General features: G+C 42.5%; 6 protein-coding genes across 10 annotated transcripts; 4 read left to right on the top strand and 2 right to left on the bottom strand.

The window, feature by feature from the left end:
* Positions 1 to 1073: 1073 nt before the first annotated feature.
* On the top strand, positions 1074 to 3362 carry red (LysM peptidoglycan-binding domain-containing protein red). 2 transcript variants are annotated; one of them, XM_065479484.1, is made up of 4 exons: positions 1074 to 1237; positions 1465 to 1762; positions 2052 to 2374; positions 2765 to 3362. In XM_065479484.1, the coding sequence occupies exons 2-4, from the start codon at positions 1556 to 1558 to the stop codon at positions 2916 to 2918; spliced, it is 684 nt and encodes a 227-aa protein (XP_065335556.1). In that variant the 5' UTR covers positions 1074 to 1237; positions 1465 to 1555; the 3' UTR covers positions 2919 to 3362. The 2 variants fall into 2 exon arrangements, with proteins under 2 accessions (XP_065335556.1, XP_065335557.1); XM_065479485.1 differs by lacking the exon at positions 1074 to 1237 and having other exon boundaries at positions 1446 to 1762.
* Positions 3363 to 4282: 920 nt separating this feature from the next.
* IFT54 (intraflagellar transport 54) lies at positions 4283 to 6687 on the bottom strand. Of its 3 annotated transcripts, none has more exons than XM_065479478.1 (12): positions 6403 to 6687; positions 6220 to 6337; positions 6049 to 6161; positions 5883 to 5972; positions 5710 to 5822; positions 5520 to 5664; positions 5396 to 5472; positions 5179 to 5337; positions 5038 to 5125; positions 4851 to 4985; positions 4595 to 4797; positions 4283 to 4542 (listed from the first exon to the last, which is right to left on the bottom strand). In XM_065479478.1, the coding sequence occupies exons 1-12, from the start codon at positions 6538 to 6540 to the stop codon at positions 4386 to 4388; spliced, it is 1536 nt and encodes a 511-aa protein (XP_065335550.1). In that variant the 5' UTR covers positions 6541 to 6687; the 3' UTR covers positions 4283 to 4385. The 3 variants fall into 3 exon arrangements, with proteins under 3 accessions (XP_065335550.1, XP_065335549.1, XP_065335551.1); XM_065479477.1 differs by having other exon boundaries at positions 5179 to 5340; positions 6403 to 6686; XM_065479479.1 differs by having other exon boundaries at positions 5179 to 5340; positions 5520 to 5658; positions 6403 to 6685.
* A 97-nt stretch (positions 6688 to 6784) lies between these two features.
* Positions 6785 to 12852, top strand: Nup154 (nuclear pore complex protein Nup154). 2 transcript variants are annotated; one of them, XM_065479472.1, is made up of 13 exons: positions 6785 to 6808; positions 7313 to 7565; positions 7617 to 7766; positions 7828 to 8097; positions 8155 to 8424; positions 8640 to 9167; positions 9348 to 9658; positions 10044 to 10368; positions 10490 to 10972; positions 11213 to 11504; positions 11556 to 11815; positions 11876 to 12073; positions 12261 to 12852. In XM_065479472.1, exons 2-13 carry the CDS (start codon positions 7332 to 7334, stop codon positions 12705 to 12707), a joined length of 3768 nt encoding a protein of 1255 aa, XP_065335544.1. In that variant the 5' UTR covers positions 6785 to 6808; positions 7313 to 7331; the 3' UTR covers positions 12708 to 12852. The 2 variants fall into 2 exon arrangements, with proteins under 2 accessions (XP_065335544.1, XP_065335543.1); XM_065479471.1 differs by lacking the exon at positions 6785 to 6808 and adding an exon at positions 7015 to 7203.
* Positions 12853 to 13148: 296 nt separating this feature from the next.
* Positions 13149 to 18014, top strand: su(Hw) (suppressor of Hairy wing). The gene is made up of 11 exons (XM_065478070.1): positions 13149 to 13305; positions 14152 to 14202; positions 14267 to 14445; positions 14510 to 14618; positions 14720 to 15039; positions 15129 to 15416; positions 15739 to 16005; positions 16168 to 16489; positions 16636 to 16774; positions 16840 to 17083; positions 17388 to 18014. The coding sequence occupies exons 2-11, from the start codon at positions 14196 to 14198 to the stop codon at positions 17634 to 17636; spliced, it is 2124 nt and encodes a 707-aa protein (XP_065334142.1). The 5' UTR covers positions 13149 to 13305; positions 14152 to 14195; the 3' UTR covers positions 17637 to 18014.
* On the bottom strand, positions 17911 to 19718 carry LOC135935609 (uncharacterized). Its single transcript, XM_065478072.1, has 6 exons — positions 19562 to 19718; positions 19060 to 19158; positions 18848 to 18998; positions 18634 to 18788; positions 18314 to 18466; positions 17911 to 18257 (listed from the first exon to the last, which is right to left on the bottom strand). Exons 1-6 carry the CDS (start codon positions 19635 to 19637, stop codon positions 18085 to 18087), a joined length of 807 nt encoding a protein of 268 aa, XP_065334144.1. The 5' UTR covers positions 19638 to 19718; the 3' UTR covers positions 17911 to 18084.
* A 1897-nt stretch (positions 19719 to 21615) lies between these two features.
* Positions 21616 to 26832, top strand: Ifrd1 (Interferon-related developmental regulator 1). The gene is made up of 7 exons (XM_065479018.1): positions 21616 to 21915; positions 23397 to 23489; positions 23558 to 23723; positions 24516 to 24717; positions 25031 to 25366; positions 26200 to 26523; positions 26655 to 26832. Exons 1-7 carry the CDS (start codon positions 21870 to 21872, stop codon positions 26739 to 26741), a joined length of 1254 nt encoding a protein of 417 aa, XP_065335090.1. The 5' UTR covers positions 21616 to 21869; the 3' UTR covers positions 26742 to 26832.
* The last annotated feature ends 15 nt before the right edge of the window (positions 26833 to 26847 follow it).

Below are 26847 nucleotides of genomic sequence, written 5' to 3'. Positions count from 1 at the left end.
TCGAGTTAGGAACGGTGAAATTCATTCAAACTCGCAGGAAATATTGCTTTTATCGGTTTAAATAAATTAAAAAGGGTTTGGAGATCGAACTCCCTTCAGGAGACACTCCTCGAATTTTTAACCCTCAAAATTGACTTTTTTCCGGAGTTTTAATTAATTTTCTCAAGTTAGGAACGGTGAAATTGGATCAAACTCGCAGGAAATATTGCTTTTATTGGTTTAAATAAATTAAAAAGGGTTATGAGATCGAACTCCCTTCAAGAGACACTCTTTGAATTTTTAACCCTCAAAATTGACTTTTTTCCGGAGTTTTAATTAATTTTCTCGAGTTAGGAACGTTGAAAATTATTCAAACTCTCAGGAAATATTGCTTTTATGGGTTTAAATAAATTAAAAAGGGTTTCGAGATCGAACTCCCTTCAGGAGCCACCCCTCGAATTTTTAACCCTCAAAATTGACCCTTTTCCGGAGTTTTAATTAATTTTCTCGAGTTAGGAACGGTGAAAATTATTCAAACTCGCAGGAAATATTGCTTTTATCGGTTTAAATAAATTAAAAAGGGTTTCGAGATCGAACTCCCTTCAGGAGCCACCCCTCGAATTTTTAACCCTCAAAATTGACTTTTTTCCGGAGTTTTAATTAATTTTCTCGAGTTAGGAACGGTGAAAATTATTCAAACTCGCAGGAAATATTGCTTTTATCGGTTTAAATAAATTAAAAAGGGTTTGGAGATCGAACTCCCTTCAGGAACCACCCCTTGAATTTTAAGCCCTTAATTTGCACCCTTTTCTTTTGCTCAAATTTTTATTTTACGAATAAGAGTTGCATTTTACTTCACTTGGGCAGTATCCGATTCACCCCCATCCCTTAAATTTATGCGTACGACCCTCTTTTTGTTTTAGAAATTTTAGGTTGGCAGCATTGCTGAAAAAGCGGCTATCTTCTCGCGAGCGGCTAACTCGAGCGGCCAACTTCACATTCGTCTTCTACTCCCCTGTTTACTCTCCACTCGGTACACTCACCATCCCCTTCTCTTCTCTTGATCAAAGCTCAGTCAAAAGTACTAGATCCATATTTTCGTGGAGCCACACAATCGTTTTCTCCCCTAATTTGCTACTTAAACGGACGAATATTTCGCAATTTTATCTGAACCGCACAGAAACTGACGTCTTAATTCCTTAAACTGTCAACTTACTATAGGACGCACGAGCTGCTTGCAAGAAATCTACGTAATACGGTTCGTTTCACACTTTTCCATTGTTTTGGTGTGTCATATGGACTATGTCCCAATTATTACAACAAACATCCATGTTTACATAACATTTTAAAGATCGGTTGCACCATTTCGTTCCGATCAAACAAGCCTTTTTATGTCCATTGGGTAACTATAGGAGGTAGGGAAGAATTTGCTGGAAAGGCTGGAATTTGATGTTTGATTATTTATTCAAAGCCAATTGTTTACAGGCAATGTGGAGTGAACTGCGTCGCCAGCACAGTCGGAAGAGCAGTCGCAGATAAAATTGGATGGAATGCTGCCACCGAACGAGCCCTGACGATGCTGCAGAGTGACTCCCTGGTTAGCATGGCAGACGGCGGTCCTGAGGAGCGCCAGTGTTTCGCCAACCTGAATCGGTCGTTCAAGCGCTACGGAAGCACCAGCAACTACGAATCCAGATCGCCAGAGACGCTGATGCGAACTATTTTGCACGATATCGACGAGAACGACACCCTGCAGGGTCTAGCCCTCAAATATGGCACCACGGTGCGTGCAAGCCTTTTTCAAATACACCCACCCGCCGACCGATTGTGAGTGAGAGAAATAGCAGGGAGGATTTTAGAAATGCAGATCACACTGTTTTCAATTAGCACGACGTTAAGTGTTATCAACGTCGCCAGCAAGTGGAAAGGGAGCCCCCCTGATGCTTCGTACATATATCTCTGTTGTGAAACTCACTGCTGCTTTCTTTGTCACTCGCACACACGGCTGGCGTAAAGCAAGACGTTGTTTTACGAAGGAAAATTTCAAACGCGCTTCTGAACAAATGTTGCAGATGGAGCAGATTCGTAGGGTGAACCGTTTGTGGACTGGCGACAGTTTATTTTTGCGTAGCACGCTGCGTATTCCAGTGGCAGCTGATTCGGCTTTAGCCTCTTCTTCAGGTCTCAGCACGCTTTCGTCGGCCGACAGTGGCAATTCGAGTGACAGCAGCAGTCCTGAGGAACGGCCCAGTGCCATTTTGCAGGAGGCGCGTCGGCCTTCAGTGCGTTTGCTTGCCGACCCGTCCGACCCAAGTCCAACTGAGTTCCTGGGCAAAATTGACTCTTCCATTGCTCACACTAAAAGCCAAGTCAACAAGTTCAATGCAAGGAGCAAGTGAGTTTGTCTACCTTTTGACCTGATTGAAAGTAGTTATCAGTTCGGTCAGCATTTTTATTGAACCTCTTACACTTGAAGTTAGAGATGTTTTTTTTTAAGTTGTCAGTTCTCATGCCTATCAGTGCTCAGTATTTCTAACGGAGGACAGTCCTCTGTTTTCTTCATTATTGAAATCAAAATCTATTTGAAAAGCACTTTATTTAAGTAGGCTCTTTTAATTATTCTTTTATTCAGCCAATGAAAAGTCAGTTGAAATTCATTTAAAACTCAAGTTAGAGGCAAATATTTAAATCTAAAAACAATCCATTTAATATGATATTTAAATGCAGTGTTATTTAATTCATAGTTGTTTAAATTTAAGTGAAAATTATATACTTTTTGTTAAAGTTTTTACATGGAAGAGGAAGTGGACAGTGTGAGTCGCTCTCGTCGGCGTCCGTGTGTGTCTCGGCTTCGGCCACAATCAAGTGAGACAGACCCCCAACTGATGAACTCATTGAAAAAACTCGAGCAGAGTCAGGACGCCATATTTGAATTGTGATGCTGCCAGACTGATCATACCGCAGTTAAAGCTTAGGTATTTGTTAAATTCCCCTTATATTGGTCCCCTGAATTATCCAACGTTCTACCAGTTTGATAAGATGTTTTGTTTCTTGTTAATTTTTGGTTATATTTTTTCTAAAGTCACAAAGTGGAATACTTATTAAAGATAACTAAATATAATTCAATGTGGCCCTCTTCGCAGCTTATTTAACTTTGATGATTATAACAAATAATAGTTCCCTCCGAAGACCCAGTTGTTAGCAAAAAAATATTTTTTTGCGTGTGGTTGGTTAAAATGCGGGCTCATTTAACTCACTCAAATATTTGTTACCCTGATTCATCCCCCACTATTTTTTCACTCTAGAAGTCCAGCGCGTACAAAATTGTATTTTAAGTCGGATGGCAATAGTTAAGTACCGAAATATGAAAGAATATGTTAAATGAAAATTACAAACGTATGCATATAACAAACATATTGTCAAACAGTGTAGTTGTGTTAGTTGCAGAGGCTAATGCAAGTGCCTTTTCATCATTGCACATTTCTTATGTTACCGCAAGTCCCTGAAATAATTTTTAAGAAGGAAAAATGTTTGACAGGGGTTCTTTTTAACACATCACCTGTTTCACATATCACTCAGGCGTCACTGAAAATGGCCTGTCATGACTAATAAACCCTGAATATCTGATAGCAGTGAGTTAATTTGGAAAATTTAACTTCCCAAGGCTGAATTGTAATTAATTAACTACGCATCGATTAAAACGCATGGAACTTGGTGGTTTATCTCGGGATTCTCTGTGTTGAATTGTTATTGTTGGACTGGAAGTAAACCTATATAATCATGTCACGTTTAGTCCAGAATTTTATGAATGACTAATCTAACACTGCACATACAGGGATGGGGAAACTCGATTATTTCTATCATAATACGACCACTGATACAAAAATGTTTTTCAAATCAGTTTTGAGACTATCCTCCCGTAAATTATGGATGCGTTAGACCATTTCCTAGTAATTTTGTTGAAAGAAAACCAACATATTCACGACCGTGACATAATTTATATTTTGATGATTATAGTCAGAATTAAGCTTGTTTGATGACTCAATCGGTTGAAATGCACCTCCGGCCTTGATTTGTAAACAAAGTAACAGCGCTCGGATTAAAATCTAGCAAAAATAGATGTTGGCAGACAATAAAGGTGATATTAAATGTAAAAACAATACCAGCAGTGATTTGTATATTTGAATTGCTCTCCATTCAATTCACTAATTTAACTAATCCTCTATTTTATTTTATAGTCTTTTCCTTTCATCAAGTATTTTGGATCTTAACTGCTTGAATAATGGTTTCAGATTTCTTCAATTAGGAAAGTGGCTATGTCAATGAGTATTTTATTTATTAATCTGTTCAATAGTATCACTTAGTAATTTACAGCGGTCCCAAATATCGACAATTTTTGAAAGGTGCTAAGTGTCTGTTCTGCTTTGTAACCGTTTTCTCAGTTTGTCGTCATTCAAAAAGACGTGCGTCCGAACAAGCGTGTTCAACTGCTCCTGCTTTTCAAGCTTCTTGTCCAGTTCAATTAACTGCGCCCTCAGCGGCTCCAAGGTCTCCTCAGTTAAACTTAAATATAATATTTACTTCAAACAGATCTCAGGTGATACGCCTTTTTTACCTTTTTTCGGCCCTGATCTGCATTTTGACGCTTTTTCGCTGAGTTTGCCAGTTCTCCAGCTCTGACTGCATCGATTCAATGTCCTCTTGGAGAAAGTCGAGCAGTCTGGCCAGAGGGTTGACTGAGCGGACCAAGCTCTCCAACCCTTCCTGCAGTTTGTTTGTTTCTTGCCGCGCTAACTCATGTCCTCTCCATTGGGTTTCCTTAAACCAATTTTCTCCAAATAAGAGAGCGAGCTGGAATAAATTATTTCTACTTGGTCCAGTGGAGATTCCTTTGCAGGCTCCAGCTCTTTTTTTGTCCCTAAAATTTGCGAGATCAGGTGTCCTTGCGGCTGGTCTGCGCTTTCCACCGCGGCTGCCACTTGCCAAGCATCAGCCGTGTTTTCAGCCTTAACAAATTATTTAAATCATTTTTTTAATTATCTTATATCTTGAACCCACTTTGGGATCTATCAAGGCTTCTTCAACAACAAAATCGCCGTCACCGTCGTCGTCTATGACGAATGGTATCTGTGGACTGGCTGCTTTCCTACTCGAACCGTTTTAATTTGCTATATATCTTAAAAAAATCAGAAAGCGTACTCTGCTTGGACGAGAACCTCTTCGGCCGACTGCGTTTTTTCTTTGAACCTTGGTGCTGCTGGCCGAGCTGTGATAGGCCGCGGTTTTGCTGAACTTGGCCGCGTTGTGGCTGGTCGCGGCAGAATTGCGCCGCTGTTTGAGTTTGATGGCTCCTGGGGGCTACTGAAAATTTGAAGTGCATCAAATTCTAAAAATTGTTAGTCATGCTAGGACAAACCCTTTTTGCTGTTCTCCATTTAGTTTCACCGCTTCATCTTCTTTAGGCTCTGCATTTTTCATTTCAACGGGCTCGTCCTATAGTGGAATTTTACGAATGTTAAATTTTTATAAAAAAAATATACTTGATTGGGTTCTTCTTGCTCCACTGTTTTTGGACTCAATTCCGGCGCAGATGGTGCAAACTCAATATTAACATCAGCCTTAGATGATTCCTCACCATTCAGCGCATCTTCAGGCGCATTTGTCACAGCAGGTGAATTACTTAAACTGAATGTAATTTAAAAATTTCCATGATTAATAAAATATAATTACTCGATTGTATTATTTGCAGGCTGTTCTACTACAGCAATCTTTTTCGCGATAGTTTCCTTGGATTTCTCTAATTTCATTTTTTCTGGAGAACTTTTAACCTTTTTACTACTTTCCTGGAACCAAAAAGTTTAAAATAATATTTTATTTATTTTTACAACTTCGAAAACACAGACCCTTATTTTCTTTTTTGATGTGCTTGTTGGCTCACCGCCATTTTTTACTGCTTTACCAAGAACAATTTGGACTGCTTCAGTACTCTCCAACTGCGTATTTTTTACCGTCAATACAATAAAATATGATTTTTGGCGTTTTTATATTGTTTTAAACTGGGAACCATACCTTTTTCTCTAGCGCTTTTGCAATGGCTTGCAAAAGTTCATTGGTCCTCTCAGGCTCTTGACCTGCTATTACTTTTGACGGCTTACATTGAATTTTTTCCCCTGTCACTAAAGCTTCATACGGAAAATTGTTAATTAATCCGCTGGCGGAGTGAATAAAAAAGGTCCAAACCTATTGTTGAGACGACTTTCTGAAGAAAAGCAATTTTGGCCTCTTTTTCTTTCACATTTTCTGAATTGAGCTCTCCGGGGGTGAATAATCCATCCATCAGTCCGTATTGTTTTATCACCTTTTAATCAAATTTGGATTTGTGATTTTTTTTAGAATTTTTCAAAAATCAAAAAGACTCCTTACAGCCGTAAATATATCATGCAGAAAACGGAAAGGTGGTTTCTTTAGTAGTTTTTCTGTCAAGGGTGGCTTTTTCACAAATTTCCCCAAGCACTCTTGCGTTTTTTTCACCGCGTTGGCCAATTTTGTGTCTTCTCCCATCTTCAACACCACTCATGAAAGCTGCAGTCGCGGAGGAGCTTAGATCAGCACGAAGCAATCAGCACGTGCAGTCGCACTCGTCCCACTTTCCACCAGATTTCGCGGGTATCTTTTCGCTCTGGAATTCGAGCCAACAAAAGATGTTGTCATGGAAACCAAAACGACCAACTTGACAGTAAAACTCGCATTATGATTAATTATTGTCCTTGTTGAGAACGTGATTTACGTTGAAAATATTCGTATAATTTCATGATTTGCATTGAGTGAGGTAATTTTTAAATTTAATTTCTATATTTGGTTTCCTTATAAGCTTAAAGGGGTTGCTTTTTTTCTATTTCTCACGTCTTTAATGCGTTCTATGATAATTATCCAGTCCACATGATAGCTGATCGAGAATTCTTTTAGTTTGAAATTCGCGGGCGTTTCAATTTTTACCGGTATTCCTCGGGCGTAGCGGCCATGTGTAAATGTGTTCACACTGCTCACTTCAATTGGTTGCCGGCAAAACATTCAAGATTCACATCGAAAACACGCGCCTCTCCTACAAGAAGTCTGGGTGCTGGCTGTTTTTAAAACCTAAAACCAAGAGAAACCAGTGAAACGTTCGCCAAAATCTGGATAAAAGTCTTAAAAGTTAAATGCAACCGTACGAATTTTAATGAGGTGAAAATATGTAGCATTGCAAGTCGATTCTTTGGGTCATCATTCAACCTCCCTCATTGACAGTGGTGCGAAAAGATGCAAATTTCAAACGTTCATGTTCTGTTTGCAGATCATAGTCTACACCAACCATGTTTTCGTCTTTAAACCAAACGGGAATGATGTCGGCACCTCTGGTGACGCAGGACCTGCTTTCCACAGCAGGCAACACGGTTGAGCGTATGCTTGCCGCCGACAGCACCTTTCCTTCACTTCTTGAAGCCACGAAAGTCTCCCAGCATTGTCTTCACACGGCCAGTGGACTCAGTGACATCGACTCTTACGTTTCGTTTGACTCTTTCCTCCATGGAGCAAATGCAAAACATGTATGTTCCTCGTTTTGTCGCACTTAGGACTATTCTAAGGTTTTGTTTTAGATTGTAAGCATAGGACAAGTTCCTTTACCTCGAGAAATCAGCCAGCACATCAGAGCTTCTCACTACCACAGCAAACAAGGCCTCTTCCCAGAAATTCACAGAGCTTGGATGACCATCGATAGCGACTTATACCTTTGGTCTTACGATCAGGCATGTATTACCTTTGCTTCATCATATTTTTAAATGTTATGCTGTGTTTTTCTCTCCTCAGGGAATTGACACTGCCTACTTCGACCGTTTGACAGAAACCATCACTGGTGTGGCGTTAGTGAAACCACGTCAGGGAGTCTTTCAACCCTACGTTCGTCGCCTGCTGGTTGTGGTCACCTGTTTGGAAGTGGTCATCCTTGGCGTGACTTTCAGCGCTGGGCCAGCTGGCTCGGAGCTCCTCAACCTCATTCCAGACTCGGTATTCCAGTTGCCGTTGGATAACGTTTGTGTCACGACCACTGTCGGAACTAACGACGGCAGAATTTTCCAAGTACATCAAATTGTGTGGCAAATTTAAATTCTACTCTCAATATGTATACTCTGGCAGGGTGGAGATGAGGGCTCCCTCTTCGAAATCGTGTATAAGGGCAACGATGGCTGGTTCGGCAAAAGCTGCAAAAGGATTAATCATTCCCATGGGCTGCTGTCCCTGCTGGTGCCGTCTTTTGTTAACTTTTCCGAGAAGGAAAGTATTACACAGATTGCTGTCGATGATTCTCGAGGACTTCTCTACGCACTCACGTCTAAAGGCACCATTAGGGCATATTTACTCGGAGCTGAGCCTGGAAATGCATCTCTGCTGGCCTCTCTTTCAGAGGTAATTTTAATTTAGTTCCATTTAGTTAAGTTAAGAATTCTTAAAAAAAAATATACCAAGAAAAACCAATAGTCGAAAACCCAAATATTTTAAATCTGTATCACTTTTTCATAATGAAAATGTAAACGTGTTGGCCTTAATTTCTCTCCGTCTCTGATTTTTAGACCATCAAGGGGTGTGTATTTTTTTTATCTTAGCGCTCTTTTATTTGACAGAGTACCTTGGTTCAACAAGCAGTCAGCATAGTTCGCACATTGGATGGAAGCGTTTTCAAACCAGTGGTGAGTCTGCAGGCGCTGGAAGTGACCGACTCGTCGCACTTCCACGTTGTGGGTGTGACCTCGTCGGGCGTGCGTCTCTACCTGACGACACTTGTTCCCGCATCGCTTGTGGCAGCCTCCGCGGGCGGCCAGTGGCTCGGAAGTGGGCGGCCGCAGGGTCTGCACCTGGTGCACGTGCGGATGCCGCCTGGCTACACCGCCGGGGCGACGCAGGCGTCGCCGCAGCACGTGTGCCGCGCCCTGTGCCGCAGGGGCACATCGCTGATGGTGCAGCAGAGGGCGGAGCAGGCCAGCGTAATCGCCTGCCTCAGCCGGGACCTGCTGCCCTCAGCCTCGCACCTCGCTGAAACGGAGGCTCGTCTGCAGCTGGACGATAGCGTTGACGAGATTGTCGAGCTGCCCCCGTCGATCCCTGGCACTTCTCGCGAGCCCCTCGTTGTCACTCAACATATGGAGTTACAGGTGCGAACTTTATGTGTGCTCGGAGACCTGTGAGGTTAAAATCCTTAATCATATCACCCAATTAAATTGACTTTCCTGCTCATTTTGATAAAAAAAAAACACTGAAAACATTTTCTCAGCATTCTTTTCATTCTATTTATAATTTGTTGATCATCCTTCACAATTTTTATATTTTTACAGACAAAATATGCAGTGTTGAGCAAGCAAGGCGTCACACTCCTGGCCAAGCAGCGTCCTTCAGATGTGTTAAAGTCTATTCTGCTGGGCAGTGGCCCAGAAAGCCCAGCGACGAGGGGATTTTTCGCTTTCCTTGGCGAGGAGCAGGCGTGTGCCACAGCCCTAGTTCTCGCCTGTTTCGACCCTAACAGCAGTGTCGTGGAGGCCGCTACGAGAGCTTACCTGTTGATGGGTGCTGAAAGGCGACAGGCTCCTGTCAGTGCTCCAGCCACGCCTCTGATGTTCAACCCTAGCAACGTGTCCACGCCTCTCAGGTAGCTTTCCCCTACTGGTTCAGGAAACATGACTTTTGCCACAGGCAGTTATTGATACAGAATGAATGTGTAGGTCTAGTTGACCTCTTTGTTACACAGCCTGTAAAATGGATAAAATCACAAAAAATAGCATTATTTGATTTATATAATTTATTTAAGGGGTTGAGATACAAATTCAAATTAGGTTTTTGTTAAAAATTTACTTGATATATTCGGACTTAGTCCGAATTAGTATTTATCTTCTCTGCAAGTTCTTTATATTTTTTTATTGGTTTATTGGCATTCAATGCTCCAATTAAGTGATTTGATAGCAGCAACTATTGAACTCAACAATAAACAGCAGTCAATTTTGCTCTTTGTAAATTATTCAATTTTGTATTCCTAGAGCGCCCACGCAGGCATCAGTATCAAACATGGGAATTTCTGCTCGGCACGAAGGCCTCTACATCTTGGTGTCGCGAATTTTACGTCCCCTGTGGAGTATGGCCACATGCAAGCAGGTGCAGACCGACAACAAGCGCCTCGTACTCACCAGCAACTGCGATTCTGAGCTGGTGGCTGCAGTTTGCACCTACCTGGAAGCTGTGGCCGCCTTCCTCCGCCGCAACCTCCATTTGATGGTGCGCAACAATCAAAACGAAACGTTTGCCGACAATGAAGAGAAAAAGTCGCTTGAGGCGCTCAAACAACTTGTCTTCCAATCTCTTGAGGTAATGTTTTATGACTTTGTTATAATGATTTTTATATATTTTAATGTATTTTGCCGTGGCAGTGGCAATTTCCAGTAACTTCTAAAGAACTTACGTTATGTTGTTGATTTTTATGCTACAGGTGCTTGGTCTCTGGCGTATTGTGTGTGAGCATCAGCTGCATGTCCTCGCACCGCAACTGTCCGCGGACCTGCAGACTCAGTTGACCAAGACAACGTTCAAGGAGCTGCTGATGTGCGGGCAAGACGTTTGCGGCGGTCTGCTGGTCGGCCTTATTGGTCTCTACCTTGGTGACAACGCCTCCATCGACGCGATCAGCGCAAAGCTGCGTACCACTTGTCCCTCACTGTTCCGCTCGGAGGACGCAGCCTCAGCCAAGGCTAAGCAGTTGTTGCAGCAGGCTCAGCAGGAGGAGGATCCGTCGACCAAGAATGGCTTGCTTGTAACCAGTCTACGCTTGTTGCAAGAGGCCGCACCGCACGTCGACCTCTCTGCTGTTTGTCAACAACTGCTTGCACTCAAATCATTTGATGGTATTGTGCGTGTCTGCACGGCCTGTGCCAAAGCTGTGGATCCCTATGATTTTGGACTCAAGCACTACACGGTTGGTGATACCTCATTTTTATTTCACAATAAGTAGTGACATTTCAGATTTAAACACCAAATTACCCCTTTTTTATATTCCTTTCCAAAAATGCTTTTTTTAAAAAGAAATATTTTTTCCTCTTGTAAATTTGGCGATGTTAAGTTAACAAGCTCCTATAATTAGTTCAATTGTGTTTATGTTATAAAAAAGATCTTTAATCCAGGGGAAAGCCAATATAAAAGCATTTTTTATTTTCAGAATGAACTTCCAGCAGAAGAGACTGTGGGCGCGGAATGCCTGCGGCGGAGAATGGAAACGTACAGTGAGGCGGTGAACGCGTTGGACAAGCTGTACAGCCAGTCTGAAGGCCACATCAACGGAAGAATCCTCCTACAGAGCTGCCTGCGACAGTCAGACCCATTGCTGCGCGAAGCCGTTTACGAGTGGCTTCTGTGCAAAGGATTGATCCAAACTGAACTGCTGCAAAGAAACGATCCCGCGCCTGAAGGACTGGAAGTGTTCCTCCAAAGACTCCAAATTAAATCCAGAGGTGAGGGCTAATTTGTCTTATTCGCGCTTAGCTCAAACTTTTGATCTGCAGCTGAGGGAAGCGACGAAAGGAAAGTGTCCGAGCTGCTGTGGGCACTTTATGAAAAGACTGGCCGCCATGCCATGGCCGCCAGCGTCCTCCACAAGGCGGCCGTCACGCCAGAGCCCCTCGTGCCGCTGTCTGAACGCATTTACTGCCTGTCCAGGGCGCTGCTTAGTCTTCGCTCTTCAGGAGCTGGCTACAACCAGTCCACAGGACTCTTTAGCAAGGAGCTGGAAGACCAACTAGATGTGGCGAAACTGCAATTGAAGGTGAGACTGACAACTTAAGACGTTATCAAGAAATTAAATATTTTTAACAATTTAAATTAGGTTCTTGAGGAAGTGCAAAAGATGGACCACAACCTGAGCCCTGCACTTCTTGAACGGCTGAACAAAACTCTCCTCTCCATCACAGACTTATTCCAACTTTATGCCGTTCCCCTCCAGCTGTGGGAGAGCCAGCTTGCCATCCTTCAGTGCTCCAACCACGAGGATGCTAATCTTGTTAATGACATTTGGCACCAATTGGTGAGTCTGGATTTTTTTTAATATTTTACAAATGTGCGTCATCTCGCAAAATTCTCCTCTTGATTTCCATAAGAGGACGAGAGAAGTTTTTTTTAATTCTGAGATTTTTAACTTCAGGTTAAAGCAATGAATTTTTATCTTCTAAATAAAGACCCATATTAAATGCTGAAATTATATTTTTCTGCAGATTTGCAACACTCGACCATTAGAGGCACTAATTTCGAGGGTGGAATCAGTGGGCAAGCTGCTACAAGGCCACCTTTTCCCGCTGGAGCTGCTTGCCAAGGAGCTGGAGGCTGTTGCTTGCCAGGAGGGTGCACCCGCAGGCACAGTGGCCAAGTCGCTGGTGAAGGTGGCCGGACTGGAAAGTGTCATGAGCTCCTACGAACGTCTTCTGCGCCAGCCAGAGTGGGCCTGGGGCCCAGCGGGAGACGAGCATTACATCATGCGCTCGGCGGCTGAGCTGCTCGGCGAGGCGGCCAACATGCCGGCCATCCAGAGACGCAAGGAGGTTGTTGTTCTGGCCATCGACGTAGCAACCTCATGCCTCAGCCAGTTGTACACTAAGACGTGCGTTGAGGAGCTTATTGGACAGTTCAGGAGGGTGCAGTCCATTTTCAAGACTATGCAATAACTATGATGCAAAATACTTGAGGAGTTCCCAGCGGGAGAGTGCTCTCAAGAGTTATTTTATTACAATGCCAGGCGTGTTTATGTACAAATTCGATGCTGTTGTGTCTTTACTTCTTGAAATAATGGATGAATTCTCCCAGATGAAATCGTGTTTTATTTTTAGAAATATATTGCAGTAAATACTTAATTACTTTGAAATGGTAATTCATTAAATTCATAGAAATCTATATTGATATGTTTTTTTATTAGAGGAAGCCGAAATAAGGTGCATACGTTCTTGAAAAATATTTGAACTAATTATTTACGAAATAAAATTCCTTTCACGTAGCGGTAATAACCCGTCCTACCGATTGCTTTGCATTGAAAGTACCGGTAGAAATACGTCCAGTTTTTCTACCATCGCGCCCAATTTGAACATTCATGTTATCTTGGCCGGTGGGAGTCATCGGCCAATGAGAACGGCGCATCGAGCGTCTGCGCACGCACAACACTTAAGGACGCTGCACGCAGTCGACTTTCAGGGGCGTCGCTTTCGGTTCGACGCAACTTATTTCGGCCCAATCGGCCGTGAGCCGGCCCAACTGGGCCTCTTTCGAAAGGTAAGCATTATTCACAACCGTTGACCTCCATCGGCATGGTCGTCGACCGGCTATCAGGGCGCCGACTCGAGAAAAAGCGGCCGTGTGTTGCGTGGGGCCTACATTTTGTCGTAATGGTGGTTGCATACGCTGGCACTTCCGGGCTGGGCCCCCGCCGAGCCCCCCAGCGCTGGCTTTCGCCGATCCCCAGCCCTTACTTGCGCCTGATTTTTATTTCGAGGGTAATTTTTGGCGGCAAAAGTCGGGTCGAAGCCTGTTGAAGTCGTACCGGCGGCCGCGGCAAAAATGTAAAGTAGGCCAGCGGCCGAGCAACAGGTCACGCACGGCCCTCTAACTTACAGGATGCGTCGGCATCCACAGCGGCAGGCTGCATACCCAGCAGGCGTTCATATTGTTTTCACACAGCCGTTTCGCGTTGGCTATGTGTGTCGGACTGATGTAGATTTGTCCAGTCCATAAATTTTTGAAAATACTTATTGTGCATCATAGAATTGCTTGTAGGCACGAACACGATCACACCACATGGTTTGTAGTTTTTAAACTGAAGAAATGCGGATAAATTCCATATTTCCTACACGTGTTGGAAAAGTCTATAGAATCTTAGGAATTTCCTACAGCCATTTTTAGATTTGGGAACAGCTCATGATCACTTTTCAGTTTGTTTTAATTAGAACTTCAAAGTTGGAATGTCATAACTGTGAGGTCAGGCAATCAAGAAAATATTGAACAACCAAATCCCATGGCTATTATTTTCTCTAAACATTAAAATTAATTTTTTATAATTTAAGCTTTCTCGTGTTATATTTTTATTTAGCTAATGTTGGTTTCGTTTATGATTTGTTTCAGTTCATTTATTCCACCACCTCATTTGTTTTGATAGAGATTTCGCAATGGCAGGTACTTGTCAATAACTCTTCTTTCAGTCTGGGCGGTTTCTAAACATTTTTACTCTGTAACGCAGACGTTGCCAGTCCTGCAAGGCAGACTCGGCGGTCTACGCGCAACAAAGAAGACCTGACCAACGGCGTGAAAAACGCCAAACAAACCAAAAAGCCTGCGCCGCCGCCTAAGCCGGCCAAGAAAAATGCTGCTAAGAACGCCAAAAGCGAGCCAAAGCCAGCTAAGCAGGCTAAAGTCGCCGTAAGTCACTCTTTAGCTTGAGTTACGAAAGGGAAATTATTAATTCCCCTTAAAACATTAACAGAACAAGAAAAAAACAAAGGAAGTCAACAATGAAAATACTGTTGAGAAGGAGGAGGAAGTTTCAACCCCCGTGACAACCCCCAACAAGGCCAAAAATGCTGGGCTTTCCAGTAAGATTTTAACACCTTTTTTGTTTCTGAAATAAATTAATCTTTGTCGACTCTTAATATTTTTCCTGCGGAATATTGAGTAAAATTGTAACCATTTTCAGCAATCAGCAAGAAGTTAAAAGAGTTGATCGACAATGAGCCAAAACCTGGCTCCTCCTCAGAGCAGAACCACTCTCCACTTGATGTGTACGAGTTCAGCCAGACGCCTGGTGAGGAATTTTCGTCTAAGAAGAACAAACGCAAGATCATCCAGAAGGCCAGGAGCAATTTCGTTGAGCTGGAGGACGGCGAAATCACCCTGAGCGAGCAGATGAAGGGCGTCATGATGGCCAAAGTCAACAATCTGATTGACGAGACCGCCGCCCCAGCAGCTCATGGAAAATGCCACTGCTGCTTTGAAGATCTAGAAACGGCCCACTCGGTGAGTTTTTCGCTCTAATTTTGTTCATTATTTCCAGGCCTGGTAAAACTGTAAAGCATGTGAATTACGTTACATGTTTTCTATTCTAGGGTGGTGACTTTGAGTGTGTCGACTGCCAAAAAAAGTTCAAGCTGAAGTCGAGCCTGGAGCGCCACAGACGCGTGATCCACCAGGAGGGTGAGACTTACAGCTGCCCTGAGTGCGACGCTCGCTGTCCTGACAAGGGCACCCTGGCGCGTCATATGTACACGCACACTGGTCTCAAGCCGTACACGTGCAATCGCTGCGACAAGATGTTCAGCCGCAAGTACCATCTTGAGCGTCACGTCATCCAGACCGGATGCGATGGGAAGCCCAAACCTTCCCACCCATGCCAGGTAACTTCAAAGTCTGTTGTAAATAAATAAAAGTTAAGTGGTCCAAACAACGTGGGAACTTAAATTCATGACTTGAGTAGTAGAATTCTTACTTGAAATTGGATAGCTCACAATCTCACAATGAGCTATAATATATGTATTTTGATTTAATTTAAAGCATTGAAGTTTGTCATCACATGGACATCATCCTGAATATTCGCAAAATTCCACTCAGCACAATTTACTTCAGTTCTGTTTCACCAAGTAACTTTTTTTTCTTAAAATCATTTCGTGTAAATAAAGAATTTTATTATTTATGTTTTGTGTTGATTTTGTCTATCAGGTTTGCGGCCGCATGTTCAGCCGAAAGGACAACCTACGCGAGCACCTTCGAGCTCACGCCGGCCAGGTTAAGCGCAAGAAGAAGTACAACTGCGAGTATTGCCACAAAGAGTTCCACGGCACCAGTTTGCTGCAGATCCACGTGCGCATTCATACTGGCGAGCGTCCGTACCCATGCGAGTACTGCGAGAAGACTTTCCCATCGAGCGGCGCCATGAAGAAGCACCGACGCATGCACACCGGTGAAAGGCCCTACGAGTGCAAAGAGGTACTTTTTGCGTCTCTACATTTTATATTTGAGCTTGAATTTTATTTAATATGCCCTTTAATTTGAATTTTAAGAGTTATCAGTTCAAATTTTTAAAATATTTGGGACATCTTTAAAAAAATATAAAGAACGTGCTTGACCGAAATGATGAATATTTTTCAGTGCTTTGCTAAATTTGCTGCTAAGGAGACTCTGAACCGACACGTGAAGACGCACACTGGCGTCAAGCCGCACACATGCGGCTACTGCGGCAAGTCATTCATCCAGGCGAGCCAGCTGCGCAGCCACATCTTCCACCACACTGGCGAGTACGGATTCACCTGCCAAATTTGCAACAAGTCGTTCAACCGACGCGTCCGCCTCTCAATGCACACCAAGTATGTGCATGAGGGAGCCAAGCCGTTCGAGTGCGACCAGTGCTCCAAGACGTTTGTGCGCAAAGAGGATCTCGCCAGACACACCATCCTCCACTCTGGCGTCAAATGTGAGTCTTGGTTCATGCAATCCAACTTCCAATGCCCATTATTTTATTAAATTGTAAAAAAATTTAAAATAACTCTGGAAGAAACGTTTTTAATATTATTTTTTTCTGTTCAGTGAATTTTACTAATTTAAATTTTGATGTTCCAGCGCACAAATGCCCAATCTGTGAGAAGCAGTTTGCTATGAAGTCTTCCCTTAAGATCCACTTGCTGACACACACCAAGGAGCCCCCGCGCTCCTGCGACGAGTGCGGCCGGGCTTTCATCCGCCAGGACTGCCTCCTAAGGTGCGCCAACGCCCCTTCACATGCTGATAAACATTTTTACTATAAATTATTATTGCTATTCACAGACACATGCGCTCTAAGCACAGAGACATGCTTGAGGAGATCTTGGCCGAGGCCGAAAAGAAGAAGCTGCAGCAGCAGCTACTGGCCACACAGGCAGCCCAGGCCGCCGCCTCTACTGGCCTGTCGATGGGCGCCGCTCTCGCCACTACTACGCAGCTGGCCGGCCTCATGGGCGCCACGCAAACTGGCGGATCGATGTCTGAAAAGGCACTCTCCGACTCCATCAGAGAACTGCTCTCCCTCCTGGTACGTTATTTTTTCTTTTGCATGCGTCCGATTACATAAGTTGTGGTCTCGCCTACTAGGGAATCCCAGGTTGGTTCCTCCCTGACCTGCAAATTTTTATTCGCAAATGTGTTTAAGAACTTTGTTGGTTCTTCATTAATTATTTTACTGAAACCATATTTTAGAAATTTTTCTCTTTCAGCTTAGATTATTTCATCCCTGCTAAATTATAAAATCTCATAATTTTCACCTTTTCCCTCCCAGATTTTATCAATGTTATTGTCTGTTAGCAAAATCATGAACGCGATCACCCATGTTGTTTCAGGTGGATGAGGCAACCCTGGCCGCGTTTGGCTGGCCTGACGAAACTGTAGACAAACTGCTGGAGGCGGTGATTCGTCGGTGCGGACACACGCCTGCGCTGGCCGAGGACTACTCGCCGATCGACCGTCTGCGCGAGAACGCTAAGCTGCTGTTCACTGTGGTGATCGACGATTCAGCCGTGAAGACTCTGCTCAACAACCAGACCGTCGACGAGGTGATCCTTCACGTGCTGCGCCTCGCCAAGGGCTAAACGCGGCCCATAACGACTGAGTGAGTGCAAGAGATGAACGTCGAAGCCGCCGACTTGAGCGTAGTCTGTTTGGACATTTGGACTTTCTCTCACGTTTTTCTTGCACACGGAGATACGACAAGTTTTTTCTTTATTGATCACGGTGGGTACTCTTCGATTCTTTGGCTTGCACTGGCAAATAATATCATCAACAATACAAACAAGCATTTTTAAGATTTTTTGATAATGATACGAGGAGCATTAGGTGTCGGATTTGGATTGGAAATTTTGTATCGATTGTTCACCATGTGCCTTTATTGTTGTCATGGATCATGTCTGCTACATTTATAGCAATACTACATTGTACACAAAAATTTCCAAATAAACTTAAAGCCGGGATATTCATTGTTTTTTTGTCGCATCCCTCATAACTTTAAACATAATATTAAATAAACGGCAATCAGTCCACTCACGCGGTGGAAGGCGGCTCCTGCCAGGGCTTGAAGACCTTGGAGAGAGGCAGGTTGGCGGTGGTGCTGCGGGCCGCGCTCAAGAACAGCTTGGAGAACTCGTCGTTGATGAAGGGGAACATCAGTTCGAAGATTTGGTCGCTGCTCGCGGACAGAATCGTGTTGAACATTTCTGAAACGGAGAGTGCTGGTCGTTAAAAATTGCTTAAGATTGGAAGTTGGTCTTACGTCTGGCAAGCTCGTTGTCGTTCTTGAGGCTGTCGACGTTGATATTGGTCCTGGCAGCGCTGGCCTGAACGTTGGCGGAGTGAACCTCGGCGAAACGCTCTCCGTCACGGTTGACCACGTTGTACTTGACGCGGACGCGCATGGCGACATCAACTGAGAGAAAAAAGTTTAATCACACTTTCTAAACAAGAAGGCGAGATAAATAAAAATATGTTATTAAATTGAACCTTGAAACTTAGCGGTAAATCAAGCATCTGCTGCTGTTAAAATTTTACATTCACACAAATTCAAATATAGCTGCTGCATGGGTACTAAATTACCAAAAGTGAAAGTGAGATGTCCGCCTCCGGTGGTTCTGTAGAGGACAAACTTGCCCTCGGTGGTGAAGGGAGTTTTGATCCTGAGCTTGGACAAACCGACGGTCACCTCAATGGGACTGAATTCATCAGGGCGCTCATCGTCGTACTTGCCGATCCTTTATGCACAGAGATAAATTATTTTATTCACAAAAGTTAAATAAAATCATGCACTCACTTGAGAGAGGAAACTCTGCTGTTGCTGAGGCCAGAGAAGGTCATTCGATTGAGACTCATGGCGAAGCTCTGGTCGTCAGAGATCTTGACGGTCACATTGAGAGGACCAGCGACAAAAGGCTCCAGACGAGGGACGCCCAGTGACGGAACGCCTGTTTCCAAGCAAAGAAACGTCTCAGTTTTGCTTAGTAATTCTCACTGCAAAAACTTTACCTTGGGCGATTCCGGCGATCAAGTCATTCAGCTGGGTTTTATAGCATTCAGCAGAAATTTGGCCCCACTCGGGACACTGGCCATGCTGCAACAATGCACCTGCAAAATTTTTGGTGTTGAATAGAGGAGAACAATAAATACAATGATCGCAAATTACATGAAGGAACTTTGCGTGTTTTGTATATAATGGATACAATAAATAAATTTGAATTCAATAGGTGCGTGAGCATGTTTTGGCACCGTGTGCGACAGAATTTCTTAACGAGAGTCGATGACTTCTTTTCGTATAGAGAAAAGTATCAAACAGACCGGCCCGTTTTAAAATGCTGTTCGCGTGACATAGCGGTAAATTCGCACGGTGCCAATTAAGTTTAATAGTGCCACGCACAGCTCAACTTGAATTAAAAAATGCTTATCGTGATTTACGAATTTATTATGCTTTTGCTTGAACGAAATCTCTATAAATTAATAAATCGAGTAATATTTAGAAGAGAAGTCTTACCAAGGTCCTTTGCGGCGAACACCTGCAGATTGACGGTGCCGAGCACCAAAAAAGCAATGAACGCAGGCACCGACATGGTTTCGAATGTCTCCACTCAGCGACTGACTTAGGTCGTATTTCTAGGGCAGTCGTTCTCTCCTCTGAAGGTGCCCCTCCTCTCAACCTGACCATTTTTTGCCCACCAACAGCGTGCATGGCACTTGACAGATGTGCGTGTGCAGAGCGAAAAAAGAAAGCGCTCCTTTAAGGTCGTTTCTCGCTGTTGCCGAGGCATCTCTCGTGAACGTTTCTAGAATATTAGCACCTTTTTGTATAATCTTAGTTCCACCGCTCTGCCTTCTGAATCTTCAAATTTGTTTTAATATATTTATTGCATTCAATTGCGAAAGCTTTCCACAACTTGGCCTGATTAAGAAATTTGTAAGTTTTAATGATTATATGGTTTCGTTGTTGCAAACCTGGGAAAAAAAGCAAAAACACAAATTTTCTCAATATTTTTAGCATGGGAGCAATCCGAAAACAAGAAAAAATTATTTCCGCGCGAATGTTTATTATAAAACACGCAAAACCATATCCCGTATTTTGCCATTTTATTGATCAACTTTATTAAGTGCAAAATTTGTCTTTTAGTTAGGAACAACTAACTTAACTTTTTAAAATTTGCTGTGCTCTTTGTATAAAAAATGTGCGAAAAAATTCAATTGAACGAAATGTGAGAGTAAGAAACCGTTATCTAATATTTTTGCATTTTGAATGTATATAATTATATTATATCATAAAAAACTTTGGGGTAATTCAACCTTTTAATCGGACTACCTGCAACGCATAAATTGTCCATTTTGGTTTTTGCGATCATTCATTGAAGTTTCTTTGCATTGTAGCATTAATCAACAGAGATCTGCAACTGTTTAGCAGCACTGCAAAAAGTAGTGCCTCCAGTACTTATAAATAAACACGGAGGATAAATAATAATAATAATAAATAATAATAATAAAATCCACTGTGTTGCGTTGCGACTGGGTTGAAGCCGAGTAATTATTATATTATAGCGCATTGATAAAATTGTTTAAAATATTAAAGAACATCTGATCCAATATATCTAACGATATTTTTTCTTTGTGTAACGATAAATGGAAAAATACTTAACACCCGGAAACAATGATAATTTATTATTACTTTTCCTATTAGTAAGCTGTTGCGTAAAAAGCTTATAACATTACGTGCGTTCATCCTGATTCATCTCCTAACCACTATTATAATAGCGATGCACGCATAATTGTCATAATTGCAAAAAAATTGTTTTAAAAATATCCTGTATAGATTTATCTAGATCGATCGTGCCAAAGGATAGCAAATTATAAAAAGTTATCGCTTTTTTGTTTATCTAATCGGATGATTTAATGGCGTTTTTATGCTTTCATGTTTCAAAAATAACGTATCTGTCTTAAGGCTTTTGTTATGAAATTTGGGAAATTTGTTTGGGAGTGATATAAAATACGAAATAATGACGCAGCGCGATGTAATAAAAAAATAAATCGTGCGGATGGCGAAATGAGGTAAAAGCGGTAAAAGCATTAAAAATGTTAAAAATTATGGAGTTTGAGCTTCGAGCGAGTAATATCCAGACTATTCCCTCGAGAGGAATAGTCCTCTAATGTGCTCAGTAGTAGTGGGAATGGTGGAATCTCGAAACCAGCAATACACGAAACACGAATAATACGAATAATACGAGCTTGTTGTTCCCATGTCCGTGTTCTATCACGCCGCGGGCAAACCAAGTCAATTTCGCGCTAAAGATTTGTTGGCAACCAGCAAGCGAATCAGGCTTACTTGTGACTGCTCGTGACACCTAGTGGATGAAGAAGTAACTATACATATAAATGCAACTTTTGATTGATGAACTGAAGGCGCGAATACATTCCGGAAATGAGCGCGAAATTCAAAGCTGCTTCATTATTGGCCTAATCATTCGAAGCATGCGGGTGGCGCCCCCTCCTTTTGCAGGCACGCCCTCCCTCGGCTGACGAAACGACGGTAGTGTGCGAGTGCATGCAAGTCGCGAGCGCCCAGAGAGTGACTCACGAACTCGCAACTCGCATCAGCTTTTTCGCACATCTGGCGAGTTCTTCACCGAACCATGTGCTGCGTCGCGCCGAATTCGGCCTCAGAGAGTAGTGTGCGTTCGTCGAATACGGTGTCGAGTGTCGCAGCAGAAAAGCACTGGTCGGCCAGCCCAAGGTCTTGATCGTCGGCCGCCACCGTCGACGTCGTCGTGCTGTACCAGAGTCGGCCGCCGAATCGCCGAAATATGCCGAAAGGAGGGAAAAAGAAGTCCGCCAACGGCCACCAGCGCGGTGAGTCATGGGCCTGGGTCAAGGGACGGGCCCCCGTGGTCCAGACAGCCCCGAGAGTCACGTGGAACCCTCGAGAGCGGCTGTTTTTATTTTATCGAGCCGTGTCGCGTTTTGCACGGAATGAGCCAACATTCGTGACGTCGGTCTTTCTCGAGTCAGGCCCAGTTTAGGGCCGTCTGGTCTGGGGGCCGTCGATCGCGTATCGCGGGCCTCGCCTCACGTGGCCCTTCTACAAGAGGGCGTGCCATTCCAGTGGGCGAAGGGTGATTTTCTCCGCGGGCCAAAGTGCGTCACATCGAAAATCCCGTCGCGATTGCCAACTCGCTTTGACATTGACGAAATTGTCTCGCAACCTTCGTTCTTTTTTGAACAGCAAAACATTTCTGAAAGGCCCAAATTACGCTAGATTTAAATTAATTTGGGTCATTTTTTTATGCATGAGTTTTTTATTGACGCACATTTTAAATTGTAGGAAGTCAGCTATAATTGCTAATAACCTGAGGTTGCTCTCACTTCTCGTGCTCACGCGGAAACGAGAGTTGCACAACCGTTGCTAGACAGGTTGTGGAAGCAAAACTAAAGCATTTTGCAAGGTCGTTGTAGCGTATTGAGGCGTTGACCAAGTTTGTCTGGCTCTGGCTGCTCAGTGGATTTTCCGCTTTTATTTTCTTTTTCCCAGGAGTGTCGGAAGTCTGAAGCCGGCCAAGCTATAATGATAGTTCAAATTCCTCCTTTTTGTTTATAGTATTCATTTAAACTGTAAACTCCTCATTCTTACGCTTTATTGACAATTTATCATAAGCTGAAAAATAAAAAATAAAAAAAAAATGTTTTTGCCAATTTAACACGGACACCTTAATTTACAATATTATTTATTGCCAACAGAAGCCGTTGCTTCCGCTGAATAAAGAATATTAAATTTGCCTTGCTATACTGATGAAAATAAAAGACAAATTTTATGTATGCTTAACATAGTTTTTAGTCGAAATAGGTGACTTTATTATAATTTCTTCGTCTCTTTTATTTAGATCTATAGTGAATAATATTTTTAAAGTTTGATTTTTTATTTATTGTCTCTTTTCCGTTGCCTTTTAATGGAGTTAGTAGAGATTTGGTATGAGCAATGATTGCAGGAGGATGCGAAAAAATTGCATAATTTGCGTAATAATTGCAGTTGTTCTATCTAATCAATGTATTGCCGATGACGAAATCAAAGGGACAGCCTGCTGTTCCATAAATTATATTTTTATCTGTTCACGTTTTTGAAGAGTGACTAGTTGGACGCCATTTTTCTAATTATATTGTACGGTGTAAATAATCAACAAAGTAATAAAACGAGGACTCTAAATATACAACGATAGAAATTACCTTTCACTGATATTTAGGAGCTTAAAATAAATTATTGGAATTATTTATTGACATCTGAAGCGACAAATTTTCTGAATAACATGGCTAACTGAGCAAACATCGCGTTTTTGCAGGCAGAGGCCGCGTGGAGAACGTCTCTGACGATGAGTCAATCCTGGACAACGCCAGTGTGGTGAGCATCGCCTCCTCGTCCATTCCTGACGAAGGTAAAATTATTGGGCTTTTAAATTCTGATCGTGGAAATGCCAACTGATTCGCTGCATTTTCGAAATAGCTGAGGCCGAAGTGGACGAGAAGTCGCAGGAGGAGGCGTTTGAGGAGAAGCTGCTCGAATGCGTGGAGAATTTGAGCGAGAAATCGGCGCAAACGCGCACGCAGGCCCTCCAGTCAATGGCGACTGCTCTCTCGAAAAAGTACCTACCTGACTTCGTTTTTGACAGGTTGGTTGCGAATTAGTAAACAAATGAGACGGCTAAATATTTAGCTGGGTTGCAAATGTCAATCGATTGGCTTATCGCCACTGATTAAGACTTGCACAACAATTGAAACATTTAGTCAGAAAAAGATGCTCGTCTGATAACTCAGCCACTTATATGATAATTTAAGTGGTAATTAAGGGCTGTGAAAATAAGACTGTGTTTTCAGACTTTTTATGTTCCATTTAGATGGTTATAGACTGTTTTTAAGGTTTTTTTGACATGGTTAATACCTAACTGACGTCTCTGCTCCTAAAACTTTGCATAATCATTGAAAATTTTCACAACTCTTTCAATTTCTTAGGGAGGAGAGTTGTCCTCAACTAACGAACTAAAAAAATCCCTTAAAAAATTTTCCAACTGCACTCAAAAGTCGTAGCAAAGGAAACGTATTACGATTTTCATTTATGTGTTTTTTTTTAAATTTGAAAGCTTTTTTATCGTAAGGAAGTTTTTTATCGTTGCATGGTTCAAAGTTCAAATGGCTTCAAACTGTGTAATTCGTGCTCAATTGAGGCATTGACGGGCCCGGAACGATTGGAAGCTTAGAATAAAATAATCGATGGTTTAAATTTGACAGTCCTAGTGATATTTAATTTTCCAAATTTAATAAACTGTGACATATAAATATTATATAAATATTTGAATTTATGGGATATTTTTTATACAGGCTATTTTTATTTGTTTGAGAAACTTTTTAATTCTTTTTTTTAATTTGGTGCTTGACAGCTATTTAAAAAAAACTAAATTTCGCAGATATATGACGCTGAGTGAAGCGATACGTGCAAGCCTGCGCCGGGGGCGTGGTGCTGAACAGGAGGCTGCAGCCCAGTTGGCGCCGCTGCTCTGTGTGTGTCTTGGCGCCTGCGATGAGGCTGAGGAAGTGGCTGCCTCGTTGTCCACAACCCTGCTCCAAGTAGCAGCTGACGCTTCTGCCAATCCGCATGCCAGAGCTAAGGTTTGTCCTCCACCACCGTTCAATAATAATTTTTATTTCTAATTGTTTACTGTGACAACTCTTAGAGTTTCTAATAATTCTTGAAAGTTTACAAATTTCAACTCTACAAGAAGCTGTCTCATCACAGATTTCCTTAGAAACTGCTATTTTTTTCAAATTGGTTAGACCTGATTAGTTGATTTTGTTTTGGAAGTATAGCCTGGATTATTTTTTTTGCAAGTCAAAATAATTTAGTTAAAAATTTGTATTCTATAACTTTTAAATTTCAAGTAATCAGTCAACTTAAATAAAAAATTATCAATTTTTGTCACAGTGCTGTTGGTCTCTGGCGGTACTGGCGTTCCTCACTGAGCTTGAGCCATCAGAGGCGCTGGCCAGCGAGCGGCTGCTGGCGGATGTGTTCAGCGGCTCGTACCTGAAAGGTGATGGCCACACGCCAAATATTACAGCCGATACGGCCGCCCTGCACGCAGCCGCCCTCTCCGGCTGGACACTGCTTGCCACGGTTGATGGATGCCAGAACCTGGACGCCGTCGGACAAGAGCACCTCATCGACATGCTCGGCTCTGGACACCTCGACGTCCGCGTTGCTGCTGGCGAGGCTCTTGCGGTCATGCACGAGATCAAACCACTGGACGCTCCTGAACAGGTGAGAAAATGTCTTGTTACCTTTAAGTTTGCATTTTTCGTATTTTTAGGGAAAAGTAGGATCAGACAAGGAAAATAATATTTTTTAATTTATAGTAGGTGTAGTGTAAATGATTTTGTGTATATTTTTTTAATGTGTAATGTTATGTATCAAAATATCATATATTTTCAAAATGTGACAAGCAGGAACTGCTTAAACGCGCGAAACAAAAAAATGAGTTGATGTTAATAAAAATAAATCCACTTGGTTAAAAATGACACCAAGTCGCTATAACTGTTGTTCTTTTTCCAACCTGTCATCAAAGCCATTGAGAACTTGTCTAACCTCATGCAATACGGTGTAATGCTAAATAATACTGCTTACATCACTGAGACAATTAGCGGAGGGAAACCAAACAACTCAACTGCGCAAAAACTTTCCTTTTGTACTGGAAGACTTACGCCTGATTACACAAACCTCAATAATTGCGCAATTTTGATCAAATCAAATAGATTTGACTGTAACAATAGCAAAATGCACAAATTAGAGTATTATTTTGAATTTTCAGCGCATACTACACACTTCCAGGACATTTATCTGAATTTATATAACTTTTGCATTTTCCTCAAAGAGCAATTTATTTTTAATTATTTTTTAAAATGAAAAATAAAATAATTTTACTTAATGCCCTAATCATGAAATTTTTCAAGAGTTTTTGGTTCTGGAACCTAGTTTGGGTTTGGGAATTAAATTAATGGTAATTATTAGACTAGTTTATAATACATCCCATCTCTTCATTTATTTGCTTCTCAAAATGTAGTGCTTTAAATGTTGTTTTTTTACGATTTTTGTAGGTTTGCGAGCTGCTGGCGGCGCTGGCAACAGACTCAAGCCGCTTCCGTGCCAAGAAGGAGCGCAAGGCGCAACGCAGCTCATTCCGCGAAATCCTGGCCTATATAGAGGAGGGCCGCGCGCCAGAGCTGAAAATCCGCTTCGGACAGGAGTGTCTTGAGCTGGGCACGTGGGCCCTGCGCAAGCACTATGAGGCCTTCTGCCAGGTGCTCGGCTCTGGGCTCAACCTGCACCTCGCGCAGAACGACCTGCTCAGGCAGGTGTTCCAGCTAGGTGATCCCATCAATGCGGCTACACCCACCCATAAGGTCACAAAGCTCGAGAGGGTGAGTACCACAGAATTAAGTTAACACATGAATTAGCAAATTTCGACCATTTTCAAATCGGATATTTTGAAAGTTTGAAATTTTGTATCTGGCAATACTATGCAAATTATATTGATTGCCTTGGTTTCCAGCACCTGATGAACGCAGCTGCCTTCAAAGCGAGGACCATCTCAAGGTCCAAAAACCGGGACAAACGCTCAGCAGCAGCCTCCTGCTAGCCACGCTTAATCCAACCAACCTGTGTTGTTTTTGCATCATATTGTACATTTTAAGCAATAAAGTAAATTTGCCGCTGGTTTTAAGACAAAATTTTCCTTCTTTTCA

This window comes from Cloeon dipterum, chromosome 2, assembly GCF_949628265.1.
Source record: "Cloeon dipterum chromosome 2, ieCloDipt1.1, whole genome shotgun sequence".
Taxonomy (NCBI): domain Eukaryota; kingdom Metazoa; phylum Arthropoda; class Insecta; order Ephemeroptera; family Baetidae; genus Cloeon; species Cloeon dipterum.
The sequence above is the reverse complement of the archived record's forward strand: the minus strand, read 5'-3'. Positions and strand labels throughout refer to the sequence as shown.